This window comes from Akebia trifoliata, chromosome 11 (genome assembly GCF_017979445.1).
Source record: "Akebia trifoliata isolate Shusen 1 chromosome 11, ASM1797944v1, whole genome shotgun sequence".
NCBI classification, from domain to species: domain Eukaryota; kingdom Viridiplantae; phylum Streptophyta; class Magnoliopsida; order Ranunculales; family Lardizabalaceae; genus Akebia; species Akebia trifoliata.
The window spans coordinates 48,114,785-48,129,759 of NC_141385.1; the positions used below are offsets into that span (position 1 = coordinate 48,114,785).

The 14,975-nt window shown below is 35.6% G+C and overlaps 3 protein-coding genes across 3 annotated transcripts; 1 reads left to right on the forward strand and 2 right to left on the reverse strand.

The window, feature by feature from the left end:
• Positions 1 to 246: 246 nt before the first annotated feature.
• LOC147392265 (Tetratricopeptide repeat (TPR)-like superfamily protein) lies at positions 247 to 6,057 on the forward strand. The gene is made up of 6 exons (XM_086417128.1): positions 247 to 1,671; positions 3,182 to 3,313; positions 3,402 to 3,583; positions 3,674 to 3,785; positions 5,578 to 5,712; positions 5,824 to 6,057. Exons 1-6 carry the CDS (start codon positions 463 to 465, stop codon positions 5,950 to 5,952), a joined length of 1,899 nt encoding a protein of 632 aa, XP_086273254.1. The 5' UTR covers positions 247 to 462; the 3' UTR covers positions 5,953 to 6,057.
• A 220-nt stretch (positions 6,058 to 6,277) lies between these two features.
• Positions 6,278 to 7,085, reverse strand: LOC147392266 (uncharacterized). Its single transcript, XM_086417130.1, has 3 exons — positions 6,886 to 7,085; positions 6,682 to 6,798; positions 6,278 to 6,570 (listed from the first exon to the last, which is right to left on the reverse strand). Exons 1-3 carry the CDS (start codon positions 6,946 to 6,948, stop codon positions 6,367 to 6,369), a joined length of 384 nt encoding a protein of 127 aa, XP_086273256.1. The 5' UTR covers positions 6,949 to 7,085; the 3' UTR covers positions 6,278 to 6,366.
• An 893-nt stretch (positions 7,086 to 7,978) lies between these two features.
• Positions 7,979 to 13,378, reverse strand: LOC147392267 (protein trichome birefringence-like 38). The gene is made up of 5 exons (XM_086417129.1): positions 13,029 to 13,378; positions 12,761 to 12,932; positions 10,181 to 10,356; positions 9,884 to 10,042; positions 7,979 to 8,684 (listed from the first exon to the last, which is right to left on the reverse strand). Exons 1-5 carry the CDS (start codon positions 13,313 to 13,315, stop codon positions 8,393 to 8,395), a joined length of 1,086 nt encoding a protein of 361 aa, XP_086273255.1. The 5' UTR covers positions 13,316 to 13,378; the 3' UTR covers positions 7,979 to 8,392.
• Positions 13,379 to 14,975: the final 1,597 nt, after the last annotated feature.

Sequence of the window (14,975 nt, forward strand, 5' to 3'; positions counted from 1 at the left end):
GTAGATACCATTCTAGTAAGTTTCCGTATATTTATTAGTCTCTCACCCTTAAATATTTTTACCCTACACTCAGTATTAGCGTCAGCTAGGATTGACTGTCATCCCAAGATCGAAACAAAAACATATTCTTGAGATTGTAAAAAAATCAGAAAGAAAAATCCAACAGTCTGAATATACGGATGACAGTCCACCGCTAGGTTGTAAAAGAAAAAACATCTGATTTCAAATTGGATCCAAGAAAAGAAGACCGTTCCTCGAATTCTGTGCCTCTTTCTCTCTCTCAAACAACTCACTCACAAGCTCAAGTTGCAGAAGGGCTCGTTTTCAAGGACAGACAAACAACGATGTGTTTGGATCTTTCGTTCTCTTTGTTGTTGGATTAGAGATTACAAGCTAGAAAATTTGTTGAATCACTGAGAATCTAAATAAGAAAGCAGAGGAGATCGAAAGATTAGAGCTTCAATGGTTGCAGGTAAGGTAAAAGTGGCGATGGGGTTACAGAAATCATCTCCTGTAGCACCAAAGACAAAGACAGAGACTTCGAAGAACATTCCCTCTCCCAGCTCTACCAAATCTTCTCAGAAAACCCCCTTCTCTCGTTCCTTTGGTGCCTACTTCCCTCGCTCTTCTGCTCAAGTTCAACCTCGCCCACCGGATGTTACAGAGCTCATTCGCATTGTTGAAGAATTACGTGATAGAGAGTCTCTCCTTAAAACAGAACTTCTTGAGTTAAAACTTCTGAAGGAATCTGCATCGATAGTTCCGTTTTTGGAGAATGAGATTTCTTCGAAGGATGTAGAGCTTGAAATTTCGAAAAAGAGAATCGAGAGCTTAGAGACTGATAACGAGAAGCTGAAACAAGAGCTTGAGAGTTTACAGTCGAGATTTGAAGAAGAAAAGAAAGAAAGCGAGAAGAAAGTGAGGGAGATAGAAGAGGAGATTGCGGATCTCAAGAGAACGGTTTCAGTTTTGAAAGGAAACAGAGTTCATTCGAATTCGAAGTTGATCTGTAACGGAACAGGAGAGATTGAAGAGTGCGTTTCGTCGCAGAGGTTTCAGGGATTAATCGACGCATCTGCCAAGTCGTTTTTGTTGAAAAACTTGAGGAGTAAGTCTATGAGATCGATGGACATTGCTTTTAATTATGAGAATCAGAAGCTTGAAGTTGCAGATCCGAAGAGAGAAGTTGTGGAAATCGAATCGATGCAGCAATCTCGCTGCAACAAAGCAGAAGAAATCTCGGAAATCTCTGAATCTTCAAGTTTATCTGTGAAATGTAGAGGTCCTAGGGTTCCAAAACCTCCTCCAAAGCCTGTATCTTCTTCATCTTCATCATCATCATCTTCTACATCATTGAAATCTGATTCTACTTCGACTACAGAGACCAAAGATTCATCGAAAGATAAGAATCTGATACCGATTCCGCCACCACCTCCACCTATGAAAATGGCGCCACCACCACCACCACCACCTCCACCATTGCCGGCTAAAGGGTCGAAAGCGACAGTAGCGAAGGTGAAGCGAGTGCCGGAGGTGGTAGAGTTTTATCATTCTTTGATGAGGAGAGATTCAAGGAGGGATTCTGGCGTCGGAGTATCTGATGTTCCGGCGGCGGCGAACGCGCGCGATATGATCGGAGAAATTGAGAATCGATCGGCGCATCTTCTCGCTGTAAGTCCTCTCCTCCCGCTCGTTTCCTGAGTTTTCATTTTTTTAATCCAAAATTTACGATATTGCCACTGGAGTTCTGTTAAAGATGTAAAAAAACCTAAATTGCTCTTATCTGAATGAGGGGATGTGTTTGGAAACTTTGTTTGTTTGTGTTTTTTTACTTTTCACTCTTTTATATTTTCTGGGCAATTGGGAAACCGAGAAGACAGGCTTCAGAGTTTAAATCCCTATCTGACTTGAATACCCTTTTATCTCTTTAAAATTAAAATGCCTATATCACTCCTTTCCATCACAACTTTAAATGACCTTAATGCCCTCATGTTTCACTGGTGTGGGCCTGTGGGGAACAATCTAGAGAGCTTCTTCGGCCTTTTGGTTAATTCAAAAAGCTGCCGTAGGAGTTGCAACATTAGTAAGGAAACTTCTTCATTCTTTGCTGCATTATTGGTGGAATCTTTGTTAAATTCTTTATGTACCCCAATACCCTAGATTCAATTTGTTGGAGGAAGACCTGTAGAAGTAAAGGGAAAGGGCTTCTTAGTCTTTTTAGTTGTAGAGTTGTCAATTGGGCCCATTGGCCTGCTAATCCCCCTCCCAAAAAAAGATTAGCTCCATGATCTTGAAACAACAAAGGTACAGTCTGGTACAAAATTTTCCAACCCATTAAATCCGTATTGGTGGATTTTCGTACACCATAATGTTCGACCTGGCCGATTAATATATTTTAGATATGCATATTATATATAATTATATATATAATTTTATAAAAGAAATATATTCTAAAATAATAAATTTACTCTCAACTCTAACCATTGTTTCAATTCGGATGGGGATTGTACCCATATTTTAATAAAAAAATATGAAAGATTCCAAATGATTTGAAGAGTGCATTAATTATTATTTGTTTTAATAAAACACAAAAATCAATTAGAGTCTGGACCAAACCTGTTACGAGGGAATTTGGAGTTTGAAAATTTTGGGGTCCAACTCAAAATCAGTTGGCAATGAGTGGAGAGGCCACAGACTTACAAAGAGAGAGACAAGGCAATGAGTGTCCAATGTAGACTAAACTCAACACACCTCCGCACATGGAGGCATGAACTGGTTAACATGGAGGAGAAGAAGGCCTGCTCTGATACCAGGATAAATTTAAGGTCCAACTCACAATCGGCTTATTAGGAGATAGACAAGGCAATGAGCATCCCATCTGGCACTAAGGCTCAATTAAGCTGAGGTTTGAGTTAAGCCCGAACGTGATCATCCGTTCAATTCCGATAGTGCCTTTTCGTTCTTTAGTCTACTTTTTTACTTCTACATGCATAATATATTTCATCATAAATTTGAAATACTTATACAAATTCGAATACGTTTGTGTGCTTGGCCAGTTAACATGGACTAGTTCATAGATCTTTGGGACATGTACATAATTGTCAATCGGTGAAACATATGAGTAATTCATGGAATTTTAATATTGCTACTTTCTATTCTCTCTTCTTCGTTGTTTTCACAGATAAAAACAGACGTAGAAACACAGGGAGATTTCATCCAGTTCTTGATAAAAGAAGTTGAGAGTGCTGCCTTTACAGACATCGAAGATGTGGTTGCATTTGTTAAGTGGCTTGACGATGAGCTCTCTTACTTGGTAAATTCCCTAAAAATCCAATTAAACCAAATAAAATTATATGAAATTCCACAAAATATCCTCTCAAAGCTACTTTGTTTCTCTTCAGGTGGATGAGAGAGCAGTGCTCAAGCACTTTGATTGGCCAGAAAACAAGGCCGATGCATTGCGAGAGGCCGCATTTGGCTACTGTGATCTAAAGAAGCTTGAATCTGAGGCTTCATCTTTTCGTGATGACATTCGCCAACCATGCGGTTCTCCACTCAAGAAGATTCAGGCTTTACTAGAGAAGTAAAATTTCTATTCCTTTCATCTTCTTTTTGTTGTTGCAAAATTGATGGATAGTGTGTTCAAAAAAATTTCGGCATTTTGTTGCTACAGATTAGAGCATGGGGTGTACAATCTATCACGTATGAGAGAAACTGCAACGAAGAAATTCAAAGGATTCCATATCCCTACAGAGTGGATGCTCGAAACTGGATTCGTTAGCCAGGTATTATTATATAGGGTGAATTACCTTTTCATGAGCTGAATTTGATGAATTTACGAATCTGGCTCACTGTCCATTTAAATTACCAAAATGTGAACGGTAACAAATTCGGAGTTTTGAAAGTGATTATTTCACAGGTTTATAAGCGAAACCTGCGAAATTGTTACCATTCACGTTTTGATAATTAAAATGAACAATGAGCCGGAATCATAAATTCGTCAGAAGTTGATCACTTTTTTGTGAATATGCCTATTATATATCATTAATTATTTTGACTTCACTGAATCTTTGTAATATATAACCATACCCAAACCATCGAACATCTCTTATTTTATTGTCCAAGTTACTACTGCATTTTATCGAATGTATGCACCATTAATATCTTTCCTAGTCTTTACTCGTCCATCTCAACCTCTCAATTTATCAGCAATAAAGCTAATAATCTGATCTATTCACTCGGTTTGTTGTCATATTACAATATGCAATGCAACCAACTTCGACTAGGACTTGGATCCATGGCTGGGTTGACACATTACAAAGTGCAATGCAACTTTGGTTGACATATTACAATATGCAATGCAACTTTGACTAGGACTTGGATCCATGGCTAGGTTTATTGGAGTAATTAGTTATGTTGCATTGTAATATGGTGTACTACTGTACACTGTATCATATCTATTGAGATTAAGATAAGCTTAGATTGATTTGGTTGAGATTTATTAGGGATAGAGTTTATATCTAAATATGATTTGCTTTCTATAAAATCCTATTAGAGTTGCTATAATTATTATCTAAGAGAATCAATAATATCTCATTCTTCTTTATAGTATCAGAGCATAGTCTCTTTTGAGAGTCCGATCTAACAAATCCACCTTCTACTACCGACAGTGGCAACACTGTCGGCAGGCTGCCATTCATTAGATTTTGTTTTTCATGAATAAAATTTCCAACTCCTATTCTACAATTTTCATTTCCTTGATAGTCTTCATTTTTCGTCATTTATAATCTCGATTGAGATATAATTATCAAGTCATGTTATCCAATCAAATGCTTTTGGGAGAGATCATATGATCTGATTTAATGACCACCAACTCCAACAAATTCCATGATGTGTGGGATGCAACAATGATGCCTTCACAGATAGTCAATGACCATCAAAAGCACGATGGATACTCGTTAGCAACACTAAGCATTTAATAATTGCAATCTCAAGAAATTTGATATTAATCAATCGTGCGTTCCTTATTCTAAGGAACATGCAATTGCGGGGAGGGTATTGGAGTAATTAGTTATGTTGCATTGTAATATGGTGTACTACAATACACCGTATCATATCTATTGAGATTAAGGTAAGGTTATTGATTTGGTTGAGATTTATTAGGGAGAGTTTATCTCTAGATATGATTTGTTTTCTATAAAACCCTATTTGGGTTTCTATAATATTATCTAAGAGAATCAATAATATCTCCATCTTTAAGGTTGACATATTACAATGTGCAATGCAACTTTGCGAGTGTTGAGCTCTCAAGTCAAAGATTACCCATTGGTGACTTCCCTCTTTTTTTCACTAATCAAGCCATTATTCGTGACTTCCCTCATTCCCTATCACAAAGTTCATAATGTTTCTTTACTCTCTCTATCCTTTAGAGTTGTACAGTTGCTACTTCAAAAGAGCATGCACATCCTAATTGAGAGGAATACTGGAGAGTTTTGAATTAAAACTGTCCCATTTTGACATTGTTGTATCCCATACTCTCTTACGTTTTCAGATCTTTGACATTGTTTATCCATGCAGATCAAGTTGGCCTCTGTGAAGTTAGCTATGAAGTACATGAAGAGAGTATCTGCAGAGTTGGAAGTAGTTGGCAGTGGTCCTGAAGTAGAAGAGTTGATGCTCCAAGGAGTGAGGTTTGCTTTTCGAGTGCACCAGGTAAAAACAGTCTCACCATTCTTCACAAAAGGTCACAAATTTCTCAATGGCTCCATTAAGATTTCTTTCCAACTCTTTCTGAGTTTTTTTTTCTACATTTTATTATGCCAGTTCGCAGGTGGATTTGACACAGAAACAATGCGAGCATTTCAGGAACTAAGAAACAAAGCGAGGTCATGCCATTTACAATTCGATAATCAGCAACAACAGAAGCTTGTTTGTAGGTCTACACCTTGCTAACCTGTATCAAACTCAGCTTCATAATTGCTACCAGTTTTTGCTGTAAAAGTATATATATACATATATGAAATTCAGTTGGTAGCCATTTAAATTCAAATTTATTCATCATTCCTCTCAAGTACATCAAAAGAGACTTCACATGCACACACACCAAACACGAAAACATACTTAAAAACACCATTTACCACATTACATCTCTATATTCTTTCTTTAGGCTCCCCAACTAATAAATCTTGGAAAATGCTGGAATAACAAAAACGGTGACACAAAGGTGACAAACATGATGTGGGGTCGCCCACATAACCGTAGATGCTTTTTAGTAGATGCTTTTTACTCGTATCTCACAGAAAAGCATCTATGGTAATGTGGGCGACACCACATCATTTTGTCACCTTTGTGTCATCCCAGCACAACTCATAAATCTTTAGTAGACTTGACTATGTCAACCAGGGTTTCACCAACTGTTCCTAATAACCCACCACCTTGATTTTCCTCATTTTCTTGCCCTTGCTTGACATCATCTTCAATAGGTCCTAATTCTGTGTCTAAATTCTCTTTTATATCTGATGCATCTTGCCACTTCTCTCCTGTCTCTTCATCAAACTCCCCCATTCCTTGCTGTGTACATAAACAAGTTAATAGGACTTGAAATGTTGCATTTTGAACTAAAGTATTATTATAGGACACATTTAATTGTAGATGACTAGCAAGATTTGGTCTTAATTTTACCTTAAATTGCGAATATCTCTTGGCTTCTTTATTTTGTGCTTCCTCCTCAGCCTCCTTTGCCTTCGCCTTGGCTAGTTCCGCAACTCTGCAACCAGCATCTGCAGTTGCCTCTGTTACCTACATAGATTAGTCACCACATCTGAATAAATTGGTTGAACTGTGTAAATGTTCCTATTAAGAAACCTTTTCAATAAGCATTGTTACCTGCACTGCTTTCTCAAGTGAGTAATGTGTTGCGCGAAAACTGATCACCACCGCAGGATCCATGGCTTGTGCTGCTTTGTGGCCCGCGATATCCTTCGCTACCACTGCTTTTTCACCAACATAATGCACAGTAGTCTCACCAGCACTCACTACTACATCCTTAGCTTGTACTGCCTATTGGGCAGCGTAGTCCAAAGCCGTCTTGCCAGCACTAGTTAGAGTACTACCACCCTTCGCCTTCGAATACCGCTCTTCCACGCCCTTGATAGCCTCCATGGAGTTCTGTTGCGCCTCAGTCCTGTACTTCCCAATCTCCTCCAACGAGGGTGACTTTTCTTCTTTCTTTGCTTGAGTTTCTCTGTACATGATTGAGTCTTTCTCCTGCTCTGGTTGAGCTTCTCTGCAACTAGTAGTGTTTGATTTCACTTCTTCCACTACAATTTGTCTAGGAAATCTTATACCTTTTGTTGAATGATGAGGTTCTTCGAAGTCTTTGGCTATCTCAGCTAGAGATTCAAAGTGATGAGTTATCTTTGGGACTCTTGGTTCTTGATACTGGGTATCTTCGTCCTCCTGCATGTTAGAGTCTCCCTTGGTAACTTGTTCAGAAGCCATTGTTTGATGAAATATTTTTCACAGAATACTATAGTAGTAGTGGTGATGATGTGATCAAAGGTTTGAGTTTTTAAAAGGTTAGGCCTTGGCGGTTTAATGTAGTCTGCTTGACCAACCAATCTGAAGGTGGATGATATCTATTAAGCCACGTGTTAGTATTTTGAAACTCGGGAAGTGACTCAGCATAGGCATTATAACACGTGGCAAACTATGGATGTGTGGGAGTGGGACACGTTTGATAAAAATTAGTCTCATCAAAAGAGGAATCCGAGTCCAGCATTATTCTTTGATATATTACTAGAGCCAACGTGGCATGCTGTTTGAGGGCCACCAATACTTTTCAACTTAATTTGATTTACCTAACAAACAACGAAGTAGAATAGATTTTTTTTCCCCGTTACATACTATTATTCTTGAGATTTACCATGCAACCAAGTACGTAAAAATAAATGAAAAAATAAAAAACTGAAGAAAGTCATAGAACAAATCTTCCTTTTTCATTCATTCCAAATCCTTAATGAATTCAACTTTCATGGTAGTTTCACTTTCAACACCTTAAATAAGAGTAACTAACTTACAATTGTTCCACAACTTCCATTATTAAATTAAAAGACAAGAAGATAGGAAATGAGAAACTTCTCTTTCAAATCAAATAGACTAATGATATACTGACACGTTAAAATGTACGTGGTGATGACGTGGTTGACGTCCTAAGTGCACATAGCCATAGATCTTTTTTTTTTTTTTTTTTTTGTGTATCCCAAAGAAAAAGATCTATGATTTCCGTACAGACCACATATGTTTTAGAGCATCCATTTATTATGACTCAATCAAATAATATACAAACAATGAGACTTTTGTAAATTTAAATAGAAGGAATGATTCTTCTTTTTCAAAGGACGAGAGCTGCATATAGTAGCTGGTTCCAAGTATCAGGTAATCCGGGAAGACACCAATGACTGCAATCTATGCCACTGTGATCACCACTGTAAGCCGAAGGGTGCGCGTCCTTTCTCAATTGTGATAGTGTGGTCACGTCGAGGAGATACACTGGGGTTCTTATCCTACTTAGTACTTTGCTCACCACAGTTACCTCCGGAGGCAGACCGGCCGGATACGTTGACCCTGAAAGTGGTTCGCTCTGGCCATTGCAATTCTTCCCTGACTGACTCCAATCCTTCCCTCTAGATAAACAAATAATGGACAAGTAAATCTGTTAATTTGCAGTTAAGATCATAGTTTTAAAACTTGAAAAATTCGACTAAGCTGACACAAAAATGCCGATCGTGTGAGAATGAAATAAAATTATATTATGATTCTTTTAAACAAGGGGATCAATGATTGGTAATTAGTGAGTGAATAAAATTATATTAATTTTTTTTAATAATAAAGGGAGTCAGGGGTTAGAATTGGAAAAATGATGGACTGACTTCATTGGAAACAGCGCTCATGTGACATTGCATGGTGAACTGTTGATCTTTTTACCTTGTAAGAAATCTATGATTATCTGTGCACTGCTACGTTGGGGGTAGTGTCGAACTCAGCATCCAACCAAGTGAGTGTATCTTAGTAAAGGAGAATTTTGAATATGCTAAAGTTACTCCCTACCACACTAGGCTGACGAAACCATAGAAACTTTTCCTTCAGATACAAGTGGAAAGCATCTATCATTTCGTGCACACCTCCACTTCATCTCAATGTAAAACACATTATTGTGCGTCGTCACTCTAACATTACTCTTAGAATTTTGGTAACTAATTTAGCAAGTTGACTTCAAAAATGGTTTTAAATTTAGAAAATTGGTTCGCACCCAAAAAGAAAGGAGTTCTGTCTAAGCTAAGTTTGGAGATGAAAGTTTTCTTTCATTTCTCAACGATGAAGTCAGATTAAGTTCATGAGCTTATTATCCTAGAGATGGGACGTAAAAAAAGGAAAGATAGGGATGGAGTTTATCTCATTTTTGACATAACAGGCCTTTAATGGGAGACCCGCACGACGGGTTATTGACTCAGTGGTAGAGCATGCCCTTGATAATTGTGTCATTGTGCCTGAGTTGTGAGGGCTCTTAGCCACATGGATAGTTCTTCGAATTTCGATAACTAATTTAGCAAGTTGATTTCAAAATTATTTTTAAATTAAGAAAATATTTTAAATTAATTTTTAATATTTTAAAATAAATAAAAATACTTATTTCTTGTTTAAAAAAAAAAGTATAACACAAATAGTTTAGTTCAATTTCTATCCCCAATCCATGCACTTTTGAGCTAACTTGATGGGATTGATGATTTGCCAACTTGACTCAGCGAGTCAGTCCCAATGAGCTGGTCTTTATTTTCAATAATAATAATAATAATAATAATAATAATGAAAAATGGGTGCTTACTGGTAATGGGTAGGAGAAATCCCTTGGAAGAAAACTTTAGTTTTTAAAGGATCAACATTGCTGTCCACCCATCTGCCCCATGTTGTCAACCCTTTATAAAATGCTATAAGACGATCCAAATCTTTATACAATGTCGTCCCCTCTTGCAAGTAATCCCATCTGCAACAACACAAACCGTTCCAATTATATATATATATATATATATTACTATTAAGTGTCAATTTAATGAACGATCCTGATACTCTACTCCCATTAATTAATTAATTTCAATATATTCAAGTTTGAGTTGATCATTACGGTTGACTTTTTCCTCTATGAGTCCACCAATGCCACGTGTTGAAGATCAGCATGTCCATACCATTCCATGCGTTACCACCCTCGATGGAATCCAACTTCAAAACTCGGCCCACTGTTTCTCCAACTAGATCTACCAGGTATGGCGTACGATAAAGCAACAACGTAACTCCATACTCCTGAAATAAACAAAAAAACAAAAACAAAAAAAGTCTGCAATCTTTAGATTTTTATGATAATCACAGCCGTTAGATGTACTGAAACGAAGGATATTTTCGTCTTTTTGTAAAAAGGTAGATGCGTGGGGTCAAAAACCTTGCAACTTTTCCTGTAAGCGGTGTCACGGACATCAGCTCACGGGGGAAGATTTTAAAAGTACTTCGCTGACTCGATAAGTTCTGGCAGTGATGAAATGACAAATATCTCCTTTTCCTTTACTCCATAGTCCATATTCCATATTCCAAAGATGATTTATAAGAAGAATTTATAGTTTTGTTGATATGTCCCATCAAAATTTCATATAAATCTTGAGTCCCCTAATTTTTAAAGTAGACCAGCCTTACTAACATAAGTGAGGGGAAAAAAAAAAAAAAAAAAGCCCCCACCTACCAGGTCTCATCTACCGTCAAAAAGACCTTGAGATTCGTAAAACAAATCCTTAAGATTCAGAACAAATCTCAAGATTTTTTCACGGTGTGATGAGACTTAATAAGCCCTTTTTCCTATTTATCTCAGTTATTGGCTCGTTAATTTTACATATAACAAATCAATGATATCAAGTCAAATGATTTGTCTAGATATATAGATAACCATTATTTGTATTTTGCTATGATGATGACCATTTGTTTTTTTCTCCCTACTTTTATTAGAAAATCAATTCTTCTCTTGATGTTTTCTTCAAAGGGAGGCCAAATATATTTCTTCTCCTGAAAATGATCTTTTTCGTAAAGAGAGAGATTGATGAACTTTTGAGGGATTCATTCATGGAGGGGATTTTAAATCTTAGAAATTATGAAATAACATTTTTTTATTTAAAAATTAATTAAAAAAAAAAAAGACCTCTTCCCTCTCTTTTTCTATCTTCCTCTTTCTTTTGTTCCTTCCCTTCCGCTTTAGGGTTTTTACTCCAAGTTTTTATTAGAAATTCTTGAAGATGATTTTGGTCTCTTTAATCTTATGTGGTGTTAGTGAATAATTTTATGGATTATTGTGTCATAGATAAAAGTTGGTTATCTTTTCTTTATCTACCCATTTAGTTGATGGCATGATTGGTGATCTAATCATTGGGTTACAATATCATTAAAAAAAATTCATTTAATATCATAAAATTAAATAAAAAAATCAAATGATTTTTTTTTTTAATGACGGGGTGTCCAAACTTACGGACGACTAGCAAAACCGGAAGAACTAAGGCCAAAGCCAAGGCATATGGGTTCCTCCCTCATGCACGTGCAACACCCGCACATCGCACGCACCGGAGGATGTACCCCCACGGGTGGCCCTGAGAAAATACTACTTATATTGGATCTTAAATGATTGAAAACAACTCTAAACAAAATGGCTCATAGGATAGAGTTCAACCATATGATACACATTTCACGATCTTAGTTACAGCAATTTTGGTTGATACAAGTCTTACCCTTGTTTTCCATCATTTCCAAATAAAAATTCTTAGAATTTGAGAAGGCCTTTTTTATTTTTTGTAAGTCTAACAACAAAAATACAAAGTAGTTCAATCGAAATATTTTGAGAAATTCCAAGATATTCTAGATCATTCTAAAACATTTTGAGATAATTTGAAACATTCCCAAACATTGTTTTAAATCTCATCTGAGATAGAGACGAATTGTTCGATACATCTGGTATCGTCCACCAATGAAACGGATAGACAAGTCAAATGTATCGGACAAGATTTAAAGTCACGATTCATTTGTTTTATTGTTGAACGAGACGACTCAAACATATCTAAAAACTCGTCCGAGACAACTCGGTCTCATTCAGATAAGACAAGACAAGACGTCAAAACCAGTTTTAAAACCATGTTCCCAAATCATAGAATATTTGAACGGGTTAATTTTTCATTCTAATCTTGACCAAAGTTGAAAAAATTTCAAAGATATCTAACTCTCTAAAAATTATTATTGAAACCAAAATTAGTTCTTAATATTGAATTGGATTAAATATGGACTTCTCCTACAGGTTTGAAGTTTTCAAATTGGCCTTAAAATTTATAATTAAAAAAAAAAAAACCTTGTAATTTTGATCAATAATTACCCAAAAATGGAAGTTGCTTTCTTGAATTAATAACGATGTGCAGGCCAATTAAATGATATGGGCAAGTGGGTTTCATCCCTTCTTTTCATCTTTAATTTCAAACCTTATAAGATCTCTATTCAGAAGAAAAAGCTTGTCAGGTCCCAAAATGTAAAACAGAATAGAATCTATTAAACACAGACAAACAAACATGCCCTACTGCAGGAAATGATTTTGTAAATCAGTTCCATTTATTAGAAAATTAAGTGAGTCTTTTTTTTTTTTTTTTTCTGGAAAAAAAAAAATAAACAGAGCAACACATGGACTTACCTCGAATGTCACTGAAGCCAAAGAATCTCTTCTTACAACAGTAGTCTTGCTGTTGGGTACTGAAGCATGAATCATACAAGTTAACGATTGCCACTGATTCAGACTCAGCGAGTCACCGACAAACATGATTTTCTTACCTCTCCATCTCATCAAGAAATCCAAACCATTAAACCTTAAACAACAACAACAACAAATAAGACCCATTTAGCCAAAAGCGAGACTTGTGAGCTAAATCAAGAAAAATAAATCAAAATGGCCAAATGGGTACCTTGGTAATTCACAAGAGCTTGGTTTCCATCTATATTTGAGATAGAGATTATCGGGTCGACCATACTTTTGGCAATTAAACTCAGGATCAATGAAGGGACAAGATGATGAATCATAGAGAGGATATGAAGAGTCGAAAATCCAACTTCCTTGAAAGAAATTACAGCTACTCATTTGTTTTCTACCTCTTAAACTAGTCAAGTTGTATGATTCCTCTGTTCTAGCTTGTTTCATAAACAAAAACAAGAAGAAAAACAAAGGGGAGACTACTTGGATTCGAAAACCCATCTTGGATTTCGATCCTAAATAATGAAACAAAAGACTAGAACTGTGAAGGAAAAGCTGTCTGAGAATGAGTTTATATATAAAGAGAGAAAGAGCGGTTTTTAATATATAATTTTTAATGAATTTTATTTCCAACGTGAGTTGAGAAAAATCTTGGATGGATTTTGTCGTGGAGTTATAGCATGTGAGGTTGGGTTGTCTTTCTTTGTTTTTATTTTATTTTTAATGTTGAAATTATGAGCCTTATTTATTAATTCTATAAATTTTCTCTTAAAAAAAAAGGAAAGAAATACTAAGATTTTGGTTTTTAGATACAGATCCCCCTAACCAGAAAACAATAATAAGCAATATTTTAAGACTCAGCCGACTCGAGTCGACTTTACTTGATTAAACTTTATTCAATTTTTGAGGTGACTCAATAGTAAGACATGTGAACCAACTCTTCTGACTTAAAAAAAAAAAAAAGGTGATTTAGGGAGTAACCGATCTCTTTTTATTTTTCTTGTTTTCTTTTGTATTTCATTAAATATGATATCCCCACACCCTTTTAAGATGGGAGTAGTCCTTAAGCAAGTGATTTTTTGCTTATACAATGCTCACCGACTCTCTAACACGTGCCACGTTAAATCTAACTATGGTAATTTTTTAAATTTTAGATGCATTTAATATACGTGGGCTCATGTGATTGGAGGATACACGATTCTATGAGCAAAACAAATTTTGACCTTATGATTGCACTTCCAACCTTTTAAAGTTTTTTAATGTACAATAAAATAAGTTAAAAGACCAATCAATTTCGAACACACGACCATAAGGAGGAAACCCTTATAACTAGTTTTACCATTGAACCAAATACCTTTGGTGGTTAGAAAGAGTTAAGCTCATAGTAAGGATTGTGGGACTTAGAAATCTTCAAAAAACTTTAGAGGTTAAGGAATTTGTTCTGGAATAGAATTTTCAGAAATAAGTTCATAAGAATTTGACTTAGTCAAATCCTTAAAAAAATTTACATCTATAGATTCAATGATGTCACTAGTATCCATGTCAAGAAAATGATAAATTAGACTATTCTAAATAAGCATACTTGTCGATAAAACAAATATACAATAAAAAAAATTTCATCTCAATTATTATTCATCTATAATCATTGAAGAGGTAACTTGGGCTTTTGAGATTTACTTTAGATACATCTTCTACATTGGGAGAACTTGAATTGAAGAAAAAGATCAAAGTTTTTATGTATCTCAAGAAAGATTATTTAGTTTTTACTTTTATATATTTAATTCGTGGTACAATATATTATTTTCCTTAATAATTCGATTCAGACCTCAATTTAAAATATATATTCTCAAACAATCCTCTACCCCCTTAAAGCAAATTATTTTTCTTACATTTTTTATATTAATTAAAAAATAATTTCTAAATAAATAAAAAGAATTGAGAGTCTGACTTTGAAGCCGATAGGCAGCTTCAAAATTTGGGTTGAAACTTATTAGCAACATTACACATGTTTTTTTTCTATTTCTTTCACAACCCTACATTCTTATTAATATTTAGACACCACTTGTAATCCAACGTAGATGTTTCTATCAACTTTTGAAGCAAACTGTGAACTTCAGAGTTTTTTCCTTAAAAAAGAAGTTGGGATACATAACGGTGACCC

Excerpts from the sequence above, each read along its gene's own strand:
- LOC147392266 (XM_086417130.1), bottom strand. The coding sequence starts at position 6,948 with ATGGATCCTGCGGTGGTGATCAGTTTTCGCGCAACACATTACTCACTT. Across the intron at positions 6,799-6,885 it reads CACTTGAGAAAGCAGTGCAG|GTAACAGAGGCAACTGCAGA; the intron begins GTAACAATGCTT and ends TAATCTATGTAG. Across the intron at positions 6,571-6,681 it reads AGAGATATTCGCAATTTAAG|CAAGGAATGGGGGAGTTTGA; the intron begins GTAAAATTAAGA and ends TTATGTACACAG.
- LOC147392265 (XM_086417128.1), top strand. The coding sequence starts at position 463 with ATGGTTGCAGGTAAGGTAAAAGTGGCGATGGGGTTACAGAAATCATCT. Across the intron at positions 1,672-3,181 it reads GATCGGCGCATCTTCTCGCT|ATAAAAACAGACGTAGAAAC; the intron begins GTAAGTCCTCTC and ends TTGTTTTCACAG. Across the intron at positions 3,786-5,577 it reads AAACTGGATTCGTTAGCCAG|ATCAAGTTGGCCTCTGTGAA; the intron begins GTATTATTATAT and ends TTATCCATGCAG.
- LOC147392267 (XM_086417129.1), bottom strand. The coding sequence starts at position 13,315 with ATGGGTTTTCGAATCCAAGTAGTCTCCCCTTTGTTTTTCTTCTTGTTT. Across the intron at positions 10,043-10,180 it reads CATAGAGGAAAAAGTCAACC|ATGGGATTACTTGCAAGAGG; the intron begins GTAATGATCAAC and ends GTGTTGTTGCAG. Across the intron at positions 8,685-9,883 it reads ATTTCTCCTACCCATTACCA|AGGGAAGGATTGGAGTCAGT; the intron begins GTAAGCACCCAT and ends TTGTTTATCTAG.